A 25554-nucleotide genomic window follows, 5' to 3' on the forward strand; every position below is an offset into this window, starting at 1 on the left:
TGAGCTTAGGGAGGTGGAGCAGGCACCTAGTGTGAGCTGAACTCAATAAAAAGTCAGGAAAAAGGTGGAGAGAGGTCAGCTCAATAGCCCCTTGAATAAAAGAAGGACTGGCGAAGATGTCGTATGGCCCTGATGGGTTTACAATGTCTGAACACGGTCCAAGAAGCGAGTCTTGTGAGGGGAATTCTGAGTGCTTGTGAGAAAACTTCAAGAAAACAAGACCCCTGTGATCTGTTTCTTCAAAAACAGGAATCGTTCTTGGGCTGTGTTTTTGTGCCGCTCCCAGGTGTGGCGTATAGGAGTGAGTTCTCTTCAGATTATTCACGACGACCGGCTTTTGTTATTTATGTGCCTCTATAGGAAAAACGTGTTTTTACCAGGTGTGGCTTGTCCCTGTGATTGAAAACCGACTCCGGTGACGCTTCTTAACCTTCAGAGTAAAAATTGCCTGGTGCTCCGAATAAAGCTGGCTATTCCGTGAGACTTTATTTAGTTGGATTTTTAGGCCCCTCTATCCCAGGTCCCACCGCCTCAAGAGCGGTAAACATTACGAAACCTGGGCTGCTTTAGAGCCTGTGCAGGGGTGAAAAAGCGGAACTCAAGAGAAGAAGAGACTAGAACAAACCAGAAAGCTATGCAGCAGCCCACATCCCGTTTAGAGTCTGTTCTGGTTCTCCCTGAACGCATTTCTTCGCTCTGCGTGCACCTGTGTGCCTCTGGGCTGGGGCTGGAACTTAGTGCCTTGCACGCATTCAACATCTCCTCTACCACTGAGCAAATCCAGCTTCTATATTCTTTTTTTTTTTCCTTTTGGAATATTTATTTATTTATTTTATTTTTTGAGACAGGTTTTTTCTTTTCCATTCAAACATTTACACTTCCTTCCCTCCTCCCAATCCCCTCCCGCTCCCCCACACTCCCTCCTCCCACTCCCACCCTGCTTGAGAGAGGGCAGGAAACCCTGCCCTGTGGGAAGTCCAAGGTCCTCCCCCCCCCTACATCCAGGCCTAGGGAGCTGTGCATCCATATAGACTAGGGTCCCCAAAAGCCAGAACATGCCGTAAAAACAAGTCCCAGTGCTTTTATCAATGGCTTCTCAGTCAGCCCTCATTGTCAGCCACAGTCAGAGAGTCCAGTTTGATCACATGATCATTCAGACCCGGTCTAGCTGGATTTGGTGAGCTCTCATTAGAAGATGCACACTGCCTCAGTTGGTGGACCAACCCCTCGCGGTCCTGACTCTCTATATTCTTTTTAAGCTTGCCAGATAATTTGGTCAGGGCTGACAAAGCTGTCCCACCGGGCTGTCCTAAACTGAGCACACACCAGTGTGGACAGTACTGTCATGACCTGGTGACAGACCTGCAGGTTTGGGTCTAACACGGAGATGGATAGAAGAGGGGTTCTCCCAGTCAGAGCATATGTGGGCTGGGTCCCATACTGGGGCCAGGAGGAATGAGCTGGCTAGTGGGGACCTGGGGCTAACAGCCTAGATAGTGAGGGCATGGTGTCTGAGGGGTTTCTGCTTCCAAAAATGGCAGCTGAGAAAGGCACAAATCAGCCCAGCAAAAGCTGGCTAGGGAAGGCGTCGGGTGGGTTCCTAGAGGCTTGGATTGTTTCAAAGTAGCTCCTGAGTATAGGAGAAAGAGCAATTCAAAGGAAAATCAGAGCAGGCCCCACAGCCCTCAGGGAAGCAGAGGGGATTGAGGAATGGGATGACTCAGCAGGTTTGAGGAAAATGCTGCCTTCTGGAGAAAGAAGCTATAGGTCTCCTCCAAGACCTCTGGGCCCACAGGTCTGAAGAACCTGGCTAAGCTAACCCCACTGGTTGTTCACCTCTTTCTGGTGTGTTCCCCCCTCTCTCAGAGCTTCTAAGGGGTGCTACTGGAGGTTGGAGCATTTGCTATTGTGGGACTCAGGCACAACTGTCCCATCCCTGCCTCCAGATAAGCACTGGTAGATAAGACCGGACTTCCTTGACAGGATGACGGGTGTGGGGGGTGGGGTGGGTGGGTGTCAAAGAGACAGGTTGGGGGGGGAGATCCTAACTCTTCTCTCTACACCCACATTGTAGCAGGGCATACCCCAGTATTGGACCCCGCTTATACCCTAGTCTCTCCCCCCTTATTTTCCATTGAACTGTCATTGTGCTGCCCAAGCCCATCTATTTCTCAATAATTGTCAGCCACACTGAGACATGGGCCACAATCTCATGCTTCTGCCTGGCCTGCAGCTGCCTGAGTTCTTTCAGATAACGACACTTAGGTGAAACTGGATTCTTCACTGATGAAAAATTTTAGAGACAAGCTAATATCAAAGACAGCGAGAATTTAAGAATTTAAGAGAATTATTTAAGGCAGTTAAGAATTTTAACATAAGCCGGGCGATGGTGGGGCACGCCTTTAATCCCAGCACGCGGGAGGCAGAGGCAGGTGGATCTCTGTGAGTTCGAGACCAGCCTGGTCTACAGAGCTAGTTCCAGGACAGGCTCCAAAGCCACAGAGAAACCCTGTCTCGAAAAACCAAAAAAATAATAATAATAATAATTTTAACATACATTTAAGCATGGGAGTTAATAGGCATTCAGGAAAAGCTCAAGACACAGGCAAGTATGGGTGTTGTTATGACCATGGAATCCCCCCAAAACCAACTAGGAGACCGAGTTCTGTATGTAAAAGCAAAGAGCCTTTATTCTTACACAAGTTTGCGAATTCAAACTCTCCAAGCGTCCACCGTATTGGAGTGGTCGAAGAGCCCCCAGCTCAGCTAGGGTTGGGTTTTTATAGTAGCAAAGGTGGGGGTGAGGGATTTCTAAGGTTCAGGACTCCTGATTGGCTGACATTTGTCTAGGGGTGTCCCAGTGAAAAGCGATGGGTGTGTGCTGGCAGGTGATCCTATCTACAACGATTGGAACCTTAGGAATTTCCTTTAGCTGGTCTGTTCCTGGGTGGTGCCTGGGTGGCCTCGGTTTGTGGTCTTTCTTGGAACCAGGTATTACCTTAGGGTAAACTGCTGAGACTCAGGCCTCTTTTGAGCTTGTCCTGGCTGGGTCTACAGGTGTAGAGTTCCCAGGAGAATTATCTCAAGTAATATATATATATATCCTCAGTGGCTTCTAGAGTCATGTTTCAAAGGGGTGCTGAAGAACTTATGTGAGATCCTGGGGTGCACTGTATAAGATGACAAATATAAGCTAAAAACCACAGGCCGCTAAAGCGGCAGACACAGTTCAGATGTTTTTACCATATACCAAAGTTTTTAGTCTAGTCTGAGATTCCCAGAACATTTCAGGTTCATATCTAGAAAAGGGTGTGAGGTAGCTGGGCAGTGGTGGTGCACACCTGTAATCCCAGCACTCAGGAGGCAGAGGCAGGCAGATCTGTGAGTTCGAGGCCAGCCTGGTTTACAGAGTGGGTTCCAGGACAGCCAGGGCTACATAAAGAAACCCTGTCTCAAAAATCCCCTCAGAGCCTGGTCTACAGAGCTAGTTCCAGGACAGGCTCCAAAGCCACAGAGAAACCCTGTCTCAAAAAACCAAAAAAAAAAAAAAAAACAAAACAAAACAAAAATCCCCTCAGAAAAGAGGGCAGGGGAAGAGAGAAAGTGTGAGGTCATGTAGATGCTTAGGGCTTTGTATGTTTGTTTTAATATGCATTGGTGTTTGCCTGCACGTCTGTCTGTGTGAGGGTATCAAAAGCTCTGGAACTGGAGTTACAGACAGTTGTGAGCTGCCACATAGGTGCTGGGAGTTGAGCCTGGATCCTCTGGAAGAGCAGTCAATGCTCTTAACTGCTGAGCCATCTCTGCAGCCTGATGTTTAGGTTTTTTTTTCTTTTCTTTTCTTTATTTTTGTTGTTGTTTTTTGAGACAGTGTTTCTCTGTAGCTTTGGAGCCTGTCCTGGAATTAGCTCTTGTAGACCAGGCTGGCCTTGAACTCACAAAAATCTGCCAGCCTCTGCCTCCCAAGTGCTGGGATTATAGGCATGTGCCACCACTGCCCGGCTCAATGTTTAGGTCTTAAGGATGGTTCATTTTAACTTTTTTTAGATTTTATTTTTGTGTGTATGAGTGTTTACCTCAATGGATGTCTGTGTACCATGTATGTATAGTGCCTGAGGAGTCAGATCCCCTGGGACTGGAGTGACAGAAGAGAGCTGTCATGTGTGTGCTGGGAACTGAACCCTGGTCCTCTGGAAGTTCGGGGTTCTTGACTTCTAGGCTATCAATTCAGCCCCTCTTTTTGAAATTCTTATCTGAAATATCTCTATATCAAGGAATATTGTCTCTGCAGGCAACCTTCACAGCAAATGCTGTCAATTGTTTTGAAGTTCTTGACTCTCAACTGGTGAGGGACTTCAGTTAGATTCCAGAGGGAAGGTTTCCCTTCCATTATCACTGTTATGCCCAGTCCGTGGGGACCCCCAACATCACCAGGGAGACCGACTCACCGAAATGCAAAAGCAAGGTTCATAGTGTGAACATTGCATTACAAGCCAGCAGGGACCTCGTCAGCACAGCAGCAGCAAGAGGAGGTACCCCACCCTTCTAGAGGACACTATTTAAAGACAAAACCCAGAAAAGTTACTTTAGCAGGGTGTGGGGTGACCGGTTCAATTTGTCTAGGGGTGTCCTGGTGAAAAACGATGGGTATGTGCTGGCAGGTGATCCTATCTACAATGGTTGGAACCCTAGGAATTTCCTTTGGATGGTCTGTTCCCGGGTGGTGTCTCAGTTTGTGGTCTTTCTTGGACTAGGTATTGCCTCTGTGGTCACCTGGCATTTATATGGCTGCCAGAGATCTGAGCTCAGCACTGCATGACAAGCCTTTTACCCAGGGAGTCACCTCTCTGGCCCCCAGAGCTATGGCCTTTGGTTTTGTTCCGTTTGAAACAGGGTTTCTCTACATATCCCTGGATGGCAAAGCGCTCACTGTGTAGACCAGGCTAGCCTTGATCTCACAGAGATCCACCTGAAAGCTAAGAGGATAGCAAATTCACAGTCTGCCTGAGCTACCGTTCCTTCAGAGCCAATACTGGCAACTGATACCCTGTCTCAAAATAAGAATGAAGAGAGATCTGGGGATATAGCTGAGTGGTAGGACCTAGCTTGCCTAGCATAGCATGTAGGAAGCCTTGGGTTCAATTCCTGGTGTGGAAACCAAAAGGCCAAAAATAAGAAGCAAAATTCTCCTTTGTAGCTTGGAGCTTGATTTGTGATGCTTGCTACACACGGTTAAGGCCAACAGCTAATGGTCCAGGTACCCAACACAAATGGCTAGTTCTAGGGAAAGCAAGTGACATTGTGAAGACTACCTCACCCAGTACAGTGGTGCACACCTTAGGAGACAGTAGGCCAGCCTGGTCTACATAGCAAGCGAGGAACCTGCTTGACTCTATTTTAAAGGCAGGAGCTATTATGCTGTATTTTTTGTTGTTGTTGTTGTTTTTTTTTGTTTTTGAGACAGGGTTTCTCCGTAGCTTTTGGTTCCTGCCCTGGAACTATCTCTTGTAGACCAGGCTGGCCTCGAACTCACAGAGATCCGCCTGCCTCTGCCTCCCGAGTGCTGGGATTAAAGGCATGCGCCACCACCGCCCGGCCATTATGCTGTATTTTTAAAAATAAGTTTTTTGCTTGTTGGTTTTTGTTTTTCGAGACAGGGTTTCTCTGTGGCTTTGGAGCCTGTCCTGGAACTATCTCTTTTTGTGTGTGTGTGTGTGTGTGTTTTTGTTTTGTTTGTTTTTCGAGACAGGGTTTTTTTGTGGCTTTGGAGCCTGTCCTGGAACTAGCTCTGTAGACCAGGCTGGTCTCAAACTCACTGGAACTAGCTCTTGTAGACCAGGCTGACCTCGAACTCACAGAGATCTGCCTGCCTCTGCCTCCTGAATGCGGGGATTAAAGGCACGCACCACCACCTTGCTAAAAATAAGTTTTTATTTATTGTGAGAGTTGAGTTGCTTTCTGTTTCCTGGAACCTGACCTTCCCCAACCCATGACCTTGATTTGTTTTTTAGAATATCTTGACCGCTGCTCTGACCTCTTCCTAATCAGCTGGGAGGTGACCACATGATTGATTTTTTTTTAAGTTTTTTTTTTTTTTAATTCTTGTTGGGATTAACACAAGTCACCCAAGGCTGCAAAGTGAGAGCTTGTATCAAAAAGTTAAAAAAAAAAACCAACAACAACAACAACAAAACCGCCTTTAATCCTAGCACTCGGGAGGCAGAGGCAGAGGCAGGCGGATCTCTGTGAGTTCGAGACCAGCCTGGTCTACAAGAACTAGTTCCAGGACAGGCTCCAAAGCCGCAGAGAAACCCTGTCTCGAAAAACCAAAAAAAAAAAAAAAAAAAAAAAAAAAAAAACCAACAACAGCAACAAAACCACTACTACTACCGTGGGGTTGGAGAGCTGGCTCAGTGGCTCACAGCGCTGGCTGCTCTTCCAGAGGACCAGGGTTCAATTCCCAGCATCTATATGGTGGCTCACAACTCTCTAACTCCAGTTTCATTGGGTCCAACACCCTCAGCCATACATGCAGGCAAAACACCAATGCTCGTATAATAAATAAACTAAAAAAGAACAAAAACTACCACCTCAACACAGTAAGCTGCTTGTATTTAAATATCATCCCCACTCGAGTGGGGCGAGAAGGCCATCTGTCTGTTCTTAACAGCTACGGAGGGACTCATTCCTTTAAGGAGGGCAATCCTCTTCCTTTCTCTGAGGATTTCCCTATTGTATTTTTGTCCACAGTGGCATTTTCCCTACTCTTCATGATTGTATTTTGCAAGTAGGAAATGATACGGAAATAGAAGGATATAGAGGTGGGGGTAGCCCAAAGGAAAAGTATATGGAAAGCCTATAAGAAGAAATTACTGTTGTTTTTGGTTTGGGTTTTTGTTTGTTTTTTCGAGACTGAGTTTCTTTACAAACTTGCTCTGTAGAGCAAACTGGCCTCAAACTCAGAACACCTGCCTCCGCCTGGTGTTCTGATTAAAGTGTGTACCACAGCCTGGTGGAAATTACCTTTGGGTCATCTTAATCATTTTAAGGGTGCTTCAAAAATCAGGATAGGCTTTTTGTTGTTGCTCTAAATGAGTTTTGAGTGTTTAGACTGTATGTATGTCAGTGCAGCATGTGTGTCCCGCTCCTGGTGCCCGCAGAGGCCATTAGCAGACTTTGTGTCTCCTAGAATCGGAGGTCCAGGTGCCCGTGAGCTGCCTTACAGTGTGCTGGTACCACTAAGAGCTCTTAGCCGCTGAGCTGTCTCTCCAGCCCTTTATGCTTATTTTTACATTGTGTGTGTGTGGGGGGAGCATGTGGGTGTCACGGTGCTGAGGGTTAATTCATTTTCCGCCATGTGGCTTCCAGGTATCCAACTCTAGCGCCTTTGCTGGATGAGCCATCTCTCCAGCCCCCAAATTACGATAAGTTAAAAGGTTAGCACCGGTTTGTTAACTAAATCCCTGACAGAACGACTCTGAAATTTGAGGGTCGCGGGTTCTGGTTAAAGAGAAAGCCCCAGGCACTACGGCCGGATTTAGAGAATCCACCATGCACTGCCCAAAGTAAGGCTTGGGGACAGGCTCCGGCGGGAACAGCCCTGAAATTCAGACTGCGGCAGCCACGCATTGGACCTGGGAGGCCCGCCCGCTGCGACAAGAGGATCCTCGGTTCCGGGCGGAAGCCAGGGGCCCGCAGCCTCCTGCCGCGGGCCTTCGTCTGCAATGAGGACCCCAGGGCAGGCGCCCTTTTCCGCTTCTCACTGAGCACAAACCAAAGCAAGGGCCATATGAGGAGCACAGGCCGGGCCGCAGGTCCACGCAGACCGCGCGCTCACAACAGAACGTCCCTTTCACGGGCACCTAGGAGACGAACCCGACACCAAAGCGCTCACATGGCGCCTCTCAGGCGCACGCGCTGGACGGCGTGGCCGGCAGCGCGCGGCCCCGGAATGCATCTCAGTACGCAGGCGCAGAGCGCCTAGCTGTGGAGGAGGGGCTTGCGTTTGTTCTGCGCGCTCCCGGCGGAGGGGCGGGACCCTGCCAGGGCGCAGGCGCAGGCGCGCGGCCGCGGCGGCGGTTGGGGAGGGTTCTTCCGGAAGGTTCGGGAGGCTTCTGGAAAAAGCTCCGCGCGCGCTGGGCGGGCCCTCGTCTATATAAGGCCGGCGCGGGGGGCGGCGCGCCAGTTGCTCCGGTGTCGTGGTGCGGATAGCCTCGTTTCTTGCGTGGTCACTCAGCAAAGGTGAGGCCTCTCCGAGGGGTTTAGTGGGGACCGGGGAGCGAGGTGGTCTCCCCGGGCGGCGCGGCGGCGGGCTGGGGTCGGGGCGCGTTCCGAGCTCCCTCAGCCCGCGGAGGTGGGCGGCCATGGCCCCAGACCCTAGGCCCCGGGCGGCCCCCACGCCTCAGCCCCAGCCCCAGGATGCGGCGAGCGCCGCTGGGCGGGAGCGGCGGCGGCGAGGCTAGCGCTCGGCTCCTGCCTCACGCCGAGGCCACCGCGGCTCTCGCCGGTGCTCCTGACGCGCAGGCGGAGGACGGAGGCGCCATAGCGGAGGGCTGGGGGGGGGAGGGTGGCCGTTGGGGACGGCGTGCGTGGGGCCGCTTGGGTCCGAACGCCCTCCCGGAGGCGCGCACATGCGCCTCGTAATTACCGCATTCTGAAATGAGGTCATCCCTTTGTCATCCATCCTCCCCTTCCCCTCTTTCGTCCCCTTCCTAATCCGGAATATTGGACTTAAAATACATTTCCAGAGTGGGAAGTCATTAGCACGGCTGTAGACTGTAGGCATACCGTGACGCTCACAGCAGCGCTGTGCCCTTTCTAGATGCCTGAGGAAACCCAGACCCAGGACCAACCAATGGAGGAGGAAGAGGTCGAGACTTTTGCCTTTCAGGCAGAAATTGCCCAGTTGATGTCCTTGATCATCAATACGTTCTATTCGAACAAAGAGATCTTTCTGAGGGAGCTCATTTCCAATTCATCAGACGTGAGTCTTACCGTTGGGGAATTGGGGTTTGGTGCCGTAAAAATTTCACCTGGGAGCTTGGCTTTATGCTTGACGCTTTTCATGCTCTCTTAATAGGCTCTGGACAAGATCCGATATGAGAGTCTGACAGACCCTAGCAAACTAGACTCTGGGAAGGAGCTGCACATTAATCTCATTCCCAACAAACAAGACCGAACCCTCACCATTGTGGATACTGGAATTGGAATGACCAAGGCTGACTTGATCAATAACCTTGGTACCATTGCCAAGTCTGGCACCAAAGCCTTCATGGAGGCTTTGCAGGCTGGTGCGGATATTTCTATGATTGGCCAGTTTGGTGTTGGTTTTTACTCTGCTTATTTGGTCGCTGAGAAAGTGACCGTGATCACCAAACACAATGACGATGAGCAGTACGCCTGGGAATCCTCAGCCGGGGGATCTTTCACCGTGAGGACTGACACAGGTAGGCAAAGGCCAGAGTTTGTGTTAGCTGGGAGAACTGCAGACTTAGCTCCCTGTGAGAAGTCCTCCAACAGAATTGTTAAAGAGAGAGTTGGAGGAGCTGGGCTGCTGCTAGAGGAAGTACAGAACTGTACAGCTAATGTTTGCTCACTGGTGCAAGCTGTGGGGTGGGGCCTTTGAATCTGTAGTGTTTGCTTTTGGGAACAGTGAGGTGGTGATGCATTATTTTAAGTTTTTCATTCATCTCAATACTCCAGCAAGGGCTACGGTTACTAATAGCCATTTAAATTTAGGCCTTTACTTTTCCCCCAGGGGAGCCAATGGGTCGAGGAACAAAGGTCATCTTACACCTGAAAGAAGACCAAACTGAGTACTTGGAGGAAAGGAGGATAAAAGAGATCGTGAAGAAACATTCTCAGTTTATTGGCTATCCCATTACCCTCTTCGTAAGTTTGACGTTCAACTGTAGAGTAGATTTTTTTTGTTTTGTTTTTTTCAAGACAGGGTTTTCTCTGGTTGTGGAACCTGTTCTGGAACTAGCTATTCATTTATTTATGTATACAACATTCCTTCCACCTCTGCTTGCCAGAAGAGGGCACCAGATATCACCATAGATGGCTGTGAGCCACCGTGTGGTTGCTGGGAATTGAACTCAGGACCTCTCTGGAAGAGCAGTCAGTACTCTTAACCTCTGAGCCATCTCTCCAGCCCTGGAACTAGCTCTTGTAGACCAGGCTGGTCTCGAACTCACAGAGATCCGCCCGCCTCTGCCTCCCAAGTGCTGTGATTAAAGGCGAGTGCCACCACCGCCCGGCTGCAGAGTAAATTTCTTTTCTTTTTTTTGGTTTTTCGAGACAGGGTTTCTCTGTGGCTTTGGAGCCTGTCCTGGAACTAGCTCTGTAGACCAGGCTGGTCTCGAACTCACAGATCCGCCTGCCTCTGCCTCCCGAGTGCTGGGATTAAAGGCGTGTGCCACCATCGCCCGGCCCAGAGTAAATTTCTATAGGATAATTTAGACTAAAATCCTAGTTTGGGTTTTTTTCTTTTGCCTTTTTTGTTCTGTTTTTCTCTGCTCCCCTTCCCTCTCCCCAAAAAGATCCTAGTTCTTAAAAGTAGTAGTGAACCTAACGTTTACTAGAGATAGCTTGAAGCCTATGTGAAACCAGTTTGGTAGGTCTTTGTACACTGAAAAGGGCTGTTGAGAAAGTCTAGGCCACTTGGGTTTGACTAGTTAATTCATTCCTTAGTCTATCCTTTAGTGTATAATGTACAATGCAGATGTGGACATGTTTCTTTGAAGGTGGAGAAGGAACGTGATAAGGAAGTCAGTGATGATGAAGCTGAAGAAAAAGAAGATAAAGAGGAAGAGAAGGAAAAAGAAGAAAAGGAGTCTGACGACAAGCCTGAAATAGAAGATGTCGGTTCCGATGAAGAAGAGGAAGAAAAGAAGGACGGTGACAAGAAGAAGAAGAAGAAGATAAAGGAAAAGTACATCGATCAGGAAGAGCTCAACAAAACAAAGCCTATTTGGACCAGAAATCCTGATGACATTACTAATGAAGAATATGGAGAGTTCTACAAGAGCTTAACCAACGATTGGGAAGAACATTTGGCAGTAAAGGTGAGTGATTACTGAGAGCTTAAAGCCAATCTGTCTTTACAGTTTGTCGGGTTGGATTATCTTCATAACCCCTTTATGTCGAGTATCTGTCAATAAGCTCGGTGGAGAAGTAAGATTTATTTTTTATTTATTTATTTATTTTGGTTTTTCGAGACAGGGTTTCTGTGGTTTTGGAGCCTGTCCTGGAACTAGCTCTGTAGACCAGGCTGGTCTGGAACTCACAGAGATCCGCCTGCCTCTGCCTCCCGAGTGCTGGGATTAAAGGCGTACGCCACCATTGCCCGGCTAGTAAGTTCATTTTGTCTGGCAGCAGTTAAAAGTATTTCATTCTATTGCAGCATTTTTCTGTTGAAGGACAATTGGAATTCCGGGCCCTCCTTTTTGTCCCAAGACGTGCTCCTTTTGATCTGTTTGAAAACAGAAAGAAAAAGAACAACATCAAGTTGTATGTGCGCAGAGTTTTCATCATGGATAACTGTGAAGAGTTAATTCCTGAGTATCTGAGTAAGTATGAATAAAAAGAAAAGGCACTGTTAACAGTCAAGAAAAGTAATCCCATTACTTCTCTGGGGTCTGCACTGGTTTGGGGGACTGACGGTGGTAACCTATTGACAGAGTCCTAGTCTAGCTTGAGGCTCTGGGTTCAATCCCCTGGAGGAAAAAAATGAACATCAGTTAGTTTCAGAACAATTTATCTTTGGTCTTTTCCTCCCCAGATTTCATTAGAGGAGTGGTGGATTCTGAGGATCTTCCTCTAAATATCTCCCGTGAAATGTTACAGCAAAGCAAAATTTTGAAAGTTATCAGGAAGAATTTGGTCAAGAAATGCTTAGAACTATTCACTGAGCTGGCAGAAGATAAAGAGAACTACAAAAAGTTTTATGAGCAGTTCTCAAAAAATATAAAGGTTGGTGTTGACAACGTTTTCCTGCTACTGGCAGCGTTTAAAACTAGCTCGATTCAGTTTTTGGTTGGTGGTTGATTTTTACTATGTAGCACTCTGGCTGTGTGGAACTTGATGGATCAGGCCGACCTCAAACTTAAATCCCTCTGCCTCCCAAGAATTGGGATAGAAGACTGGTTCTATTTGTATATATGGGAAATATTTCTATGCTTTTTTGTTTCAGCTTGGAATTCATGAAGACTCTCAAAATCGGAAGAAGCTTTCGGAGTTGTTGCGATACTACACATCTGCCTCTGGAGATGAGATGGTTTCTCTCAAAGATTATTGCACACGAATGAAGGAAAACCAGAAGCACATCTACTTTATTACAGGTAAATATCTGCTCTCTCTACCTGTGTGATACTCAGTATATAGCATTTCTGTAAGCAAGAATGTCCAGTCTAGTAATTAAGCCTGTTGCTAGGTAGAAAACTTGAGTACATGAAACCATTTTTTTTAAAAGCTGATTTTCTTCTGTAACAGCCCTAGCTATCAGATCTTGCCTGCCTCTGTTGCAATTAAGGGCGGGTAGTGCCATTGCCCAGCAGCATGAAAACCTTTTTCCCCCAAGTGCTGGGATTTAGAGGAATGTACCATCATCACCCAGCTTGAAACCATTTCTAAATGTAACTACAATATATTTCTCAGGTGAGACCAAGGACCAAGTTGCTAATTCGGCTTTTGTGGAACGCCTCCGAAAGCATGGCTTAGAAGTAATCTATATGATTGAGCCCATTGATGAATATTGTGTGCAACAACTGAAAGAATTTGAAGGCAAGACCTTGGTGTCGGTTACCAAAGAAGGACTGGAGCTTCCCGAAGATGAAGAGGAGAAAAAGAAGCAAGAAGAAAAAAAGGCAAAATTTGAAAACCTCTGCAAAATTATGAAAGATATTTTGGAGAAAAAGGTTGAAAAGGTATGTGAATGTTTCCCTGTGTTGCTATCACTGGCTAACCTGCTAGTTGGTCTTTTTATCTTAGAAATACTTAGTTTGATGGGTTCCATAACTGATGCCTATATTTGCAAATACTATTTCTGGTCAGTTTTTGTAGACCTTAGTCATGGCTTGATTTCATTATATAGGTGGTTGTATCAAACCGATTGGTGACGTCCCCATGCTGTATTGTCACAAGCACATATGGGTGGACAGCAAACATGGAAAGAATCATGAAAGCTCAAGCCCTCAGAGACAACTCAACGATGGGTTACATGGCAGCAAAGAAGCACCTGGAGATCAACCCTGATCACTCCATTATTGAAACCCTCCGGCAAAAGGCAGAGGCCGACAAGAACGACAAATCTGTGAAGGATCTGGTCATCTTGCTGTATGAAACTGCACTCCTGTCTTCTGGCTTCAGTCTGGAAGATCCCCAGACACATGCTAACAGGATCTACAGGATGATCAAGCTTGGTCTAGGTAAGCTGCAGACTACATGTTTCAAGGAAAAGAAACATGTTTGAATGGGATATGTTCATTTTGAGCTGTGTGAGACAAAAATGGATTATTACTGTTTAGCATAGTCACATTTAGACCAGACCAGCCATGTGTGTGTATATAGCTGAGGGTGCCCCTGGATGATTCTCCCCCTCAGGTGCTAGGTTTATAGGCATATATACTTGGCCTGCCTGGTATGAGTTTTTGTTGTTAATGCTCAGTCTAAAGCAAATTGAGGCTCCTTAGTTGGAATTAACAACTAACACTTTATTCCCAAAACAGGTATTGATGAAGATGATCCTACTGTGGATGATACCAGTGCTGCTGTAACTGAAGAAATGCCACCCCTGGAAGGAGATGACGACACTTCACGCATGGAAGAAGTAGACTAAGCTTCACCAGAACTCTTATGTTTGATGCTTACTATCATTCCTTCTGATAATATATTTCCCAGGATTTTTGTTTATTTTTGTTAACATTAAGACATCTGTGTGGCATGAAAACTTAAGGGGAAGATAAAATTTCTTTCTACTGGTGTGATACTGTGATACTATAGGATTCAATAGGTTGGTAGAACGTTTGTTGTAAGACGTAACCTATTAACTTTGTGGTCTGAAGTGTTTAGCTGTCTATCAAGCTGGATCCCTTATTTTAGACCAAATAATTTCACTTGGAAGTGTTCTGAGATAACTTCATGTTTAACATAAAAATAAGATGGCTTAAGTTTCATCTTAAAATTTTTCATCCCCTATAGTTCTGCATGTACTAGTCTTAGAAGTAAGTACAAAAGCTAAAACAACAGGAATTCCCCATGTGGCTTGTACCAAGAACAAAATCCTAAGCTTCCCTAGGTCTTGTAACTGAGCAAGGCTTGTGAGTGGAAATATAGTGCCCAGTCACATTCTGCTTCAAGAGGTAAATACAGATGAGAAAAAAGGTGTGACATCTGTGTCTTTTTTTAAGTAGATGTGGGGATTTGGGGTTTTATTTGCTCCATTTGCCCAGTGGAACAGAGTTTAATACTGGGCTGCCCTCACTGTATATTGAGATCTTTCAAAACCATTTCTTAACTCTCAAGCCCAACTTGCATTAGGTATTGTCCTAGCACTTGATAAATAAGGCATTTATGCCAATCCCTTGTATCTGGAGGACCCGGAGTTCAAGGTCATCTTTGTATAATTGAGTTTGCTGTCAGTCTGGGCTCTCAAATCTCATAAAGTTGGGTACTTAATGTGAGTGAGGTGGTACATTAGTAGGCACAAGAGAAGTATTTTTTATCTTAATCCAAATGTTGACATACCAAATTATATCCAGCCTTAAATTTTCAGGATGAAGTCCAGTATTGGTATGCTATCTGGTAGAACTGGTAGTGTTTAGGTGTTCTATATAGTCCTTAACTCAAGATTTGCCTGCCTTACCACTGGGCTCTTAACTAGAATCTTAACATTTTAGAAGGAATTTAAAGGAACTGGGTTAGGAAGAGGTAACAGGGTCCAAAGTTGAAGGTGAAACTTCTATAGGGATGATAGAGCTATCCTCTAGTGTATGTACTATGTGCAAGATCTTAAATTTTCATCCTTATTAACACAAGCAGCCCTGGATAGAGAAGAGAAGATAGCAAATAGAAATAGTAGCAATATATAAAATTAGGATCCAGATCTGAATGCATGGGTTGGGGAGGGTGGTAGCATAGAATCCTGGCTTTCATAGATCAGGCACTAAGGGACCATTATTACATGTCACATTTTAGTTTTTGAAAGTCTCTATCTAGGGCAGTGGTTTTCAACTTGGTTAGTAAAATGACCCTTTCACAGATGTCACCTAAGACCATTGGAAAAACATACGTCAAGACTTAAATTGAAGTTATAAAGTAGCAACAAGCAGGGCCGTGGTGGCGGACGCCTTTAATCCCAGCACTCGGGAGGCAAAAGCAGGTGGATCTCTGAGTTCGAGGCCAGCCTGGTCTACAAGAGCTAGTTCCAGGACAGGAACCAAAAATCTACGGAGAAACCCTGTCTCAAAAAAAAATAGCAACAAAAATAATTTGCTTTTTTGAGACAGGGTTTCTCTGTTTTTGGAGCCTGTCCTGGAACTCACAGTGATCCGCCTGCCTCTGCCTCCCGAGTGCTGTGATTAAAGGCGTGCGCCACCACCGCCTGGCCAAAAATAATTTTATTGTTGGGTCACAACGTGAGAAACTGTATTAAAGGGTCCTTAGAGACAAAAGTCAAAACTGTAGTATCCCACTTTTGTAGCTCTCTTCAGAGCTAGAATTCAACCACTAAAGAGGCAAAAGGATAATACTACACACTCAACCCAGAGCTATAGCTCAGGCTAGTGTATTGAGCATGTATGAAGCTCTGGGTTTCATCACACATGGTGGAGGGTAGACTTAGGAGTTGATGCTGCCCTGAGACCTTGTCTCAAGCAATCTGGAAAGTTAAATGGTAAAGGAAAAGAAGGAAACGGTTGGGTTGATAGGAGTGGAGTCGGGTGATGGTATTGCACAATGCATATACTTAGCAGTTAATACAGTAAAGACACCTTCAGTATAGTTACATAAAAAGACGTGTTACACGCCTTCCATCCTAGCACTCAGGCACACAGGTGGAGCTCTTGAGGCTAGCCTGTTGTACAGAGTATCTAAAAACTACAGAGAAACCCTGTTTTGAAAGGTGTTTAACAAACTAGAAGCAGCTGTGTTATGTCTACTGACCTAATTACAGTTAGGAATTTACTATTCTGCAATGAAACACCATGACCAACTTGGATTAAAGGGTTTGTTACACCTCCACAGCTTTGTTATCAAAGAAGTCAGGACAGGAGCCCAACAGGGAAGGAATCTGGAGGCAGAGGCCCTGGAGGGTATCTATTACTCTTGTCAACTTGCTCAGCCTGCTTACAGAACCTGGGCTACCAGCCCAGGAGTGGCACTGCCCAGAGTAGGCTGGGCTCCCCCATCTATTACTAAGATGACCTACAGGCTTGCATACAGCCCAATCTTGGGATTCCCCCCTTCAACTGACAACATATCTGGTTGTCCTGAAACTAGCCAATGATTGGCTGGAGAGATGGCACAGAGGTTAAGAGCACTTCAATTCCCAGCAACCTCATGGTGGCTCATAGCAGTCTGTAATGAGGTCTGGTGCTCTCTTCTGGTCTACAGGCATACAAGCAGACAATTCTGTACATAATAAAATATTTAAACAAAAACTAGACCTTGAGGGGCCTCAAGAGTTGTGCCTACCTCTGCTGGGATTAAAGACCTGTACTGCCACCATCTCCTGCCTATGGAGACCTCTGTTATGTTTGTTTTTTGATACAGGGTTTTGGAGCCTGTCCGGAAACTCACTTTGTAAAGACTAGTTCGGGTGCTCGCTTCGGCAGCACATATACTAAAATTGTAGACTAGTTCGGCATGGGACTCTGAGATCTGCCTGCTCTTACCCAAGTGCTGGAATTAAAGGCATGTACAACCACCACCCAAGCCTCTTTTTTAGACTACCAAGATATAGACCACCATTTTGCAAAATCCAGCTGCACAAACTTCAGCTAGTCCTATCACATCTACAGTTGAGCAGAGTGAATGCCCATTTGCCTGTTTTCCTGGGCTGAACTGTTTCCTCTGTCTATATTTTGGGGGAAATATATGTGCTTACATAGGAAATGGTGTTCCCACATTGGGCTGGATCTTTGCATAGCAATTACCAAGACAAGCCGGGCGATGGTGGCGCACGCCTTTAATCCCAGCACTCGGGAGGCAGAGGCAGGCGGATCTCTGTGAGTTCGAGACCAGCCTGGTCTACAGAGCTAATTCCAGGACAGGCTCCAAAGCCACAGAGAAACCCTGTCTCGAAAAACCAAAAAACAAAAAGCAAAAACAAAGCAATTACCAAGACAATCCTCCAGACCTACCCCCATACTAATCTGATTAAAAGTTACTGAAAGGTTTTTTTCCTCCAGATGTCTTAACTGAGATTCCCTCCTCTCAGATGTTGATACAAACTAGCCAGCAAAGTATCTAATTTCAGTCTGACACAGGGTCTTAACAGCCAAGGCTAATCTGAACTTCCCATAGCTAAAAATATCTTTGAGCTCTTGTCCTCCCAAGCATGGCATTACAAGTATACACCATCATTCCATGTTTTTGGTGTGTTTAGTCTCGGGCATTAAATATAGGACCTCATGAATGTTAAGTGCTCTATCACTGCTGAATTACATCCTTAGGTTTTGTTGTTGGGGGTTTTGTTTTTTATTTTTGGTGTTTTGAGACAGGGTTTCTCTCAGTAACAGTCCTGACTGTTGTGGAATTCGCTTTGTAGACCAGGCTAGCCTCAAACTCACAGAGATCCACCTGCCTCTGCCTCTCAAGTGCTGGGATTAAAGGTGTGCACCACCATTGCCCAGCTGAGACAGGGTTTCTCAATGTAGCCCTGGCTGTCCTGGAACTCACTCTGTAAACCAGATTGACCTCAAACTCAAAGAAATCCACCTGCCACCAGGCGGTGGTGGCGCACGCCTTTAATCCCAGCACTCGGGAGACAGAGGCAGGCGGATCTCTGTGAGTTCGAGACCAGCCTGGTCTACAAGAGCTAGTTCCAGGACAGGCTCCAAAACCACAGAGAAACCCTGTCTCGAAAAACCAAAAAAAAAAAAAAAAAAAAAAAAAAGAAAGAAAAAAGAAATCCACCTGCCTTTACATCCCAAGTGCTAGGACTAAGTGTTCAACACCATGGCTGGGACCATAGCTTATTTTTTCTTGTGAGACCTCCATGTAGCCCAGGCTGTCTTTGAAGTTGCTATATAACTGGACTCTCCACACTCAGTGCCAGGATTACAGGTGTGAGCCGTCATGTCCAGATCACACAACTATTTTCAAACATTTCATTACCCACAAACAGCAGGCCTGATTGAGTGAGCACTAACTTGGCCGCTGTGGTCTCTGCCTTTGTGTTCCAGCCTAACACTTCTTCATTTTCCGCCTCTGTTTAGATGCCACTCTCTTGAGAAAATCTTTTTGTGATATGTGCCCCTGAATATTCTTGACGTGCTCCGTTTCCGACCTGGGCCGGTTCACCCCTCGTTAGGCAACTTGGTGGTCCCCCGCTCCCGGGAGGTCACCATATTGATGCCGAACTTAGTGCGGACACCCGATCGGCATAGCGCACTACAGCCCAGAACTCCTGGACTCAAGCCTCCTGTCTCAGCCTCCTGAGTAGCTGGGACTACAGGCGTGCGCCACCGCGCCCGGCGCCCCTGAATATTCTTGCATTCTTTCCCTCCCTCCCTCCCTCCCTCCCTCCCTCCCTCCCTCCCTCCCTCCCTCCCTCCCTCCCTCCTTCTCTTTGGTACTGGGGATGTAACCCAATACCTCTCATATTGTAGGTTAGCGCTCTACCACTGCGCTACACCCCAACCTACCCTACCTACCCAACCTACCCTGTACCGTCCATAGTAGCATTGCACACTGTAATGAAACCACTGTCAACTGAAAAGAAAGGTGCCTGGTGGTGGTGGCGCACACCTTAATCCCAGCCCTTGGGAGGCAGAGGCAGGCAGACTTTTGTAAGTTCGAGACCATCCTGGTCTACAAGAACTAGTTCCAGGACAGGCTCCAAAGCTACAGAGAAACCCTGTCTTGAAAAAATAAAGGTGTGGACAGAAATTGTTCACTGCTGGCTTGGTGCACAAGGCAGGCGCCTGGTATTTGTGGGATGAATTAATGGGTAAATACACTGATACTTTACCTCTGTGCAGAGGGCAATTGATTGCATGCTTTTGTATCATTTAGGAAGCTTTGTTCCCCCTAAATGCTCTGGATGTGCTCATGATTTACATAGTTGTCTTCCATGGGAAGGAACATCACCTCCTCGGGAAGAACATTCCAGGAAGCTGCACTTCTGGTGAGTCACTGTGTATTAATAGCACCACTGAAATCTGGGCAAAGATTAGTATGTTACTGCAGAGCCGAGAAGCTGAGCTGACGGCCAAGTGTTGGTCTGCACCATGCTTCAAAGCCTTGACATTTGACCAGTGGAAATTCTGGGATTGGAGGTGTCGCTGGAGGGACTCTGGCCGGCATTCTCCATCCCCTCTGTCTTGCTAAAACCACTAGATGATATTTCTAAAGCTAGCCACCAACGACTATTCCCTTATTTGTCCACTTCCTCCTGAAGCTGACTACCAAGGTCCAGCTATCATTGAAGTCCAGCAATTAAAAACCCCATTTGGAGCCAAGCAGTGGTGGTGCATGTCTTTAATTCCAGCTCTCTGGAGTCAGACTCAGGAGGATTTCTGAGTTCAAGGCCAGCCTGGTCTATAGAGCAAATTCCAGGACAGCTAGGGCTACACAGAGAAACCCTTCTCAACAAACAACAAAAAATAAACCCTTTGGTTCACCTAATTTACATGTCCAATCAAAATATGCCATTGCATCCTTGCCCATCCTAACACAGACTCTCTTTTTTCTCTTCTTAAAACTTACCCCTGCTGGGTGGTGGTACATGCCTTTAATCCTATCACTCAAGAGGCAGAGACAGGTGGATCTCTGTGAGTTCGAGGCCAGCATGTTCTAAAGAGCTAGTTCCAGGACAGGATCCAAAGATATAGAGAAACCCTGTCTCGAAAAACCAAAAGAATAAAAATAAGCTGGGCGGCCGGGCGATGGTGGCGCACGCCTTTAATCCCAGCACTCGGGAGGCAGAGGCAGGCGGATCTCTGTGAGTTCGAGACCAGCCTGGTCTACAGAGCTAGTTCCAGGACAGGCTCCGAAGCCACAGAGAAACCCTGTCTCGAAAAACCAAAAAAAAAAAAAAAAAAAAAAAAAGCTGGGCGGTGGTGACATATGCCTTTAATCCCAGCACTCGGGAGGCAGAGGCAGGCAGATCTATGTGAGTTCGAGGCCAGCCTGGCCTGTAAGAGCTAGTTCCAGGACAGGCTCCAAAGCTACAGAGAAACCCTGTCTCGAAAAACAAAAAAAAAAAAGTTTTTTTTTTCGAGTTTTCTCACAAGCACTCAGCATTCCCATTGCATGATTCCGTTCTTGGACTGTGTTCCCACAGTGCTGCTTGGGACTGCACACTAGGTGAGTGCTCTACCAGTGGAGTTACAACTCCAACCCTTAATTTCTTTTGATCTTCAGCACTTGCTTTATTATATTCCATTTTACTTTGAGACAGGGTCTCACTATATCCCAGACTGGCCTCAAGATCCTCTTCCTCAGTTTCCCAAGTGTGTTAGAATAGAGACCCAATACTCTGTGTATCCCTCAGTTCTGTCTGGATGCCTCTCCAGCATAGCTCAGGATAGCTCTATCCCTTTTATTTCCTTCCCATCAGCTAGAATACCAGGCTTGTCTAGTTTCCATGCCAACCACACGGAACATATCTATACATTTCTCCTAAGATCAAGCAAGTAAAATTTCTCTAGTTCAAGCCAGGTCTCACTCAGGGGAAGCACTGTAACTTCTCAGTTCTATGCTGATGCCAAGATCACTTTCAGAAGGACAGAGTATGCTTGCATTGCCATATCATGTTTACTTTGGTGCTGTCTTTTTTGTTTTGAGACAAGGTCTCACTATGTAGTACTGCCTGGCTCATCTTGAACTTATTCTTTAGCTCAGGCTGGTCTCAAACTCACAGAGATCTGTCTGACTCTGGTTCCTGAGTGCTGGAGTTAAAGGGACGGCTGGCTCCACTAAGCCCAGCCATCAGACTCTAACTTAAAATGCACTTCCTGGGCCTGGCGATGGTGGTGCACATGCCTTTAATCCCAGCACTTGAGAGGCAGAGGCAGGCGGATCTCTGTGAGTTAGAGGCTAGCATGATACAGAGCTAGTTCCAGACAGCTAGAGCTGTTACACAGAGAAACCCAGTCTTGGAAAACAAAAAACAAAAAAACCCCAACACATTCTGGATCTAGTGAAATGGCTCAACAGGTAACAGCACTTGCTGCCAAGCCTGGCAACCTGGCCCTAAATTTGATTTGATTTCTGGAGCCCATATGATGGAAGAAGAGAATGGGACCCCCTGAAAGTTGTCCTCTGACCTCCACATGTGGCACATGTATGTGTACATGCACACACACACTGCAATATAGAAAAAGTAACAAATGCATTCAATGTATTTTCTGCCAGGTGTGATAGCAGGTCTGTAATCCCAGCACTCGGAGCCTGAGGCAGGAGGATGATATCATGAGTTTCAGGTTGAACTACATGGTGATGTCAAGGCCAGTCAGGGCTACATAGTGGATGCTGCCTTAAAAACAAAACACCAAAATAGCAAAGGCCTGTAATCCCAGAACTTGGGAAGTAGAAACAGGAAGAACAAGGGTTAAAAGTCATCTTAAGTTACGCAGGGAGTTAGAGGCCAGTTTGGACCACATAAAGTCCTGTCAAAACAAATAAAAACCAACTGCCAGACAGAGAATGCACGGGCTGGAGAGGTGGTTCAGCATTAACTGCGCATACTTTTCGCAGAGGACTTGGCATCAGGCAACTCACAAGTGCCTGGAAGTCCATGTCTTCCGACTCCCCATCATGCTTCATCACATGCTCAAACCCTCACTCCACACACACACACACACACACACACACACGATTTAAGAAAAAATTCTAAAACAAACAAATGTTTCAACTGAAGGAGACCCCCCCCCACATTCACACCGGGGGCCTCAGTTTCTTCAGAACACTGAATTGTTCTTTGACTGTGCTTTCGTGCCCCTTCCAAGTGTAGCAGATAGGAGCGAGCTCACCAGGTTATTCATTACAACTGGCTATTGTGAGTGTGTATGTGCCTCTATGGAAACACGTTTTTGCCATGTGCAGCTTGAACTCATGAGGACTTGACTCAGGTGACCTGTCTTTTTGTTTGTTTGTTTGTTTTGGTTTTTTCGAGACAGGGTTTCTCTGTAGCTTTGGTTCCTGTCCTGGAACTAGCTCTTGTAGACCAGGCTGGTCTCGAACTCACAGAGATCCGCCTGCCTCTGCCTCCCGAGTGCTGGGATTAAAGGTGTGCGCCATCATCGCCCGGCTCAGGTGACCTGTCTTAAGCCCCAGTATAAACTATCTGATGCTCTGAACAAATTGACTGTTCCTGAGACTTTAGTTCATCTCATTTTTAGGCTCCATCCTCCAGGTCCCACCACCACAGAGTGGTATACTCAGCACCATGTGGCTGATGGTAAATGTCTATAATCCCAGCTCTCGGAAGTGGGGGACAGGAGAATCAGAAGTGCCTGGTCACCTTGGGCCACATAGTGAATTCAAGACCAGTCAGGGCTCCATGAGACCCAATAACCTATTTTTAAAAAATTATTGGGGATCAGAATCCTTAGCTTTGAGAAAAAAAATTATTAGGGACTGGAGAGATTGGTCAGTGTTCAAGGACACTGGCTAAAGCAGGCAGTGGTGGCGCACACCTGTAATCCCAGCACTCAAGGACACTGGCTGAGCCAGGCGGTGGTGGTGCACACCTTTAATCCCAGCACTCAGAAGACAGAGGCAGGCAGATCTCTCTGAGTTTGAGGCCAGCCTGGGCTACAGAGTGAGTTCCAGGACAGGCTCCATAACAACAACAAAAGAGAACTGGCTGCTCTTCCAGTAGACCAGGGTTTGATTCCCAGTACCCACTTGGTGTCTCCCAATCGTCTGTAACTTCATTTCTAGGGGATCTGATATCCTCTTCAGTCCTCCACAAGCACTCTAGGCATATACAAACTGTGCAAAAGCCGGCAGTGGTGGCGCACACCTTTAATCCAAGCACTTGGGAGGCAGAGGCAGGAGGATCTCTGTGAGTTTGGGGCCAGCCTGGTCTACAAGAGCTAGTTCCAGAACAGGCTCCAAAAGTGCAGAGAAACCCTGTCTCGATAAACCAAAAAAAAAACAAGGATATTAAAAGTACCAAATAATTGGTCAAGGAAATCCCAAATGCCCTTCAAACATATGAGTTATTGCCCACCATAACCAACTGGTAAGACCCTGTTGAAGACTGATGCGGGATTCCCCTCTGTGTGCTATGAATATGTTTTATTACCATTGGTTAATAAAGAATCTGCTTTGTCCTATGGCAGGGCAGAATAGAGCGAGGTGGGGGAGGAGGGGAGACCTCTGGCAACCCTGGCGCAGTGTGAAGGTGACAGATCGGATCTAAGTTGTGCCCTGCAGAAGAGAATTCATCCCCGGGACAGTGGTTCTCAACCTTTCTAATGCTGTGACCCTTTAACACAGTTTCTCATGTTGTCGTGACCCCAGCCGTAAAGTTATGCCATTGCTACCTCGTAACTGTAATTTTACTGTTATGAATGATAACGTAGCAATCTGATATGCAGGCTCTCTGATGTGCCACCCTGTGAAACAACCCCAAGGGGTCCCTACCCCCAGGTTGAGAACCACTGGCTTATGAGGTCATAGGCCCTGGGAAGAACATAAATGCTAAATGGACTCATCAGACTTTATGCTTATATCATAGCTTAGTGCTGCTTTCAACCTCAGCCAGATAAAGCTTCTCCTCCTGCGTGGGCAGCGGTGCAGACCTAACTGGTCAAAGTGCTGAGAATCAGTGACTGTTGAGAGCTCAGCCTTAAGTAAGACTTCTCTATCAACACTCCCCAAGGTCCGGGAATATGAAGAGGGGCAGAAAGAGCATAGGAGCTGGAGGATGGGGGAGAAGTTCTGTGAAATGGTCTCTGCACAGACAGCTGTTGCACCCATGAACAAAACCCCAGCAAGACAAGTCCGAAAGGTTAGCTAACAGTCCAGCTGCAGCACTAGGTAAACTCAGGGGGCTTCAAAGTGGTAAGTGGACATGTTAAGGGGTGTCAGAAGAGGTGGGAGGGAGAAACTGGGGTGACTAAGATCAAGATACGCTGTATATACACAGATGAAATTGGCAAAGAATGAATAAAAGGTGCAGAAAAAGGAGAGCAGAAATTAAGTCAGCCAGAGGTGTCATTCACTGGGGGGTGGAGCATGTGCTGGCCTAGGCAAGGTGCTAGCTGCTTCTCTAGCGGGAAAAACATGGAGTGGGGCTGGCTCAGCAGTTAGGGACACTTGCTCTCAGGAGCCATGGGTTCAGTTCCCAGCATCCACATGGCGGCTCCCAACCATCTAACTCCAGTTGTGGAGACTCTTGACACCTCTTCTGGCATCAATGGTGCTGTGGTATGCAGAGACGTGGGCAAAACACCCAGACACATAAAGTAAAATAAAATAGTAATCTTTTAAAAAGGAGAAAGGAGACACCGAGTAATGTTGGGGAATAGTATCTTTGTATTGTGTATTGCTTTGTTCATGCTGCGGAACATTTGTTTAACCATGTGAGGACGTGTTGCTTTTGTTTATGCTGCATTTGTTTAACTCTGTGAAGCTGTGATTCTTTACCTGTCTAAAACACCTGATGGTCTATAAAGAGCTGAATGGCCGGGCTGGAGAGATGACTCAGCTGTTAGAGCACTGGCTGCCCTTCCGGAGGACCCGGGTTCAATTCTCAGCACCCACATAGCAGCTCATAACTGTCTGAAACTCCAGTTCTAGTGGATCTGATGCCTTTATACCAATGCACGTAAAATAAAGTTAAATTATTTGAAAAAAATAAAAATAAAAGTTGCTTTAAAATAAACAAACAAACCAGGTGGTGGGGGTGCACAACTTTAATCCCAGCACTCGAGAGGCAGAGGCAGGTGGATCTCTGTGAGTTCGAGGCCAGCCTGGTCTACAGAGCTAGTTCCAGGACAGGCTCCAAAGCTACAGAGAAACCCTGTCTCGAAAAACCAAAAAGAGCCGGGCGGTGGTCGCGCACACCTTTAATCCCAGCACTCGGGAGGCAGAGGCAGGCGGATCTCTGTGAGTTCGAGGCCAGCCTGGTCTACAAGAGCTAGTTCCAGGACAGGAACCAAAAAGCTACGGAGAAACCCTGTCTTGAAAAATCAAAAAAAAAAAAAACCAAAAAGAAAAAAGAAGATAAATTTTGATATAGAGAGAGGAGACAGATACAGATATGTATATACAGAAATAAGGAAAGAAAAAAGCCCAGAGGTAAAAGGTAGTTGGGATAATTTAAGAAAAGCTGGCAAGAAACCAGCCAAGGTAAGGCCAGGCATTCTTAACTAAGAA

The 25554-nt window shown here is 46.6% G+C and overlaps 1 protein-coding gene across 1 annotated transcript; it reads left to right on the plus strand.

The window, feature by feature from the left end:
• Positions 1-8054: 8054 nt before the first annotated feature.
• Hsp90aa1 (heat shock protein 90 alpha family class A member 1) lies at positions 8055-14388 on the plus strand. The gene is made up of 11 exons (XM_075948601.1): positions 8055-8241; positions 8822-8983; positions 9080-9446; positions 9758-9891; positions 10746-11066; positions 11405-11570; positions 11783-11973; positions 12194-12341; positions 12658-12926; positions 13094-13427; positions 13728-14388. Exons 2-11 carry the CDS (start codon positions 8822-8824, stop codon positions 13835-13837), a joined length of 2202 nt encoding a protein of 733 aa, XP_075804716.1. The 5' UTR covers positions 8055-8241; the 3' UTR covers positions 13838-14388.
• The last annotated feature ends 11166 nt before the right edge of the window (positions 14389-25554 follow it).

The sequence above is a fragment of the Microtus pennsylvanicus genome, chromosome 14 (genome assembly GCF_037038515.1).
Source record: "Microtus pennsylvanicus isolate mMicPen1 chromosome 14, mMicPen1.hap1, whole genome shotgun sequence".
Taxonomy (NCBI): domain Eukaryota; kingdom Metazoa; phylum Chordata; class Mammalia; order Rodentia; family Cricetidae; genus Microtus; species Microtus pennsylvanicus.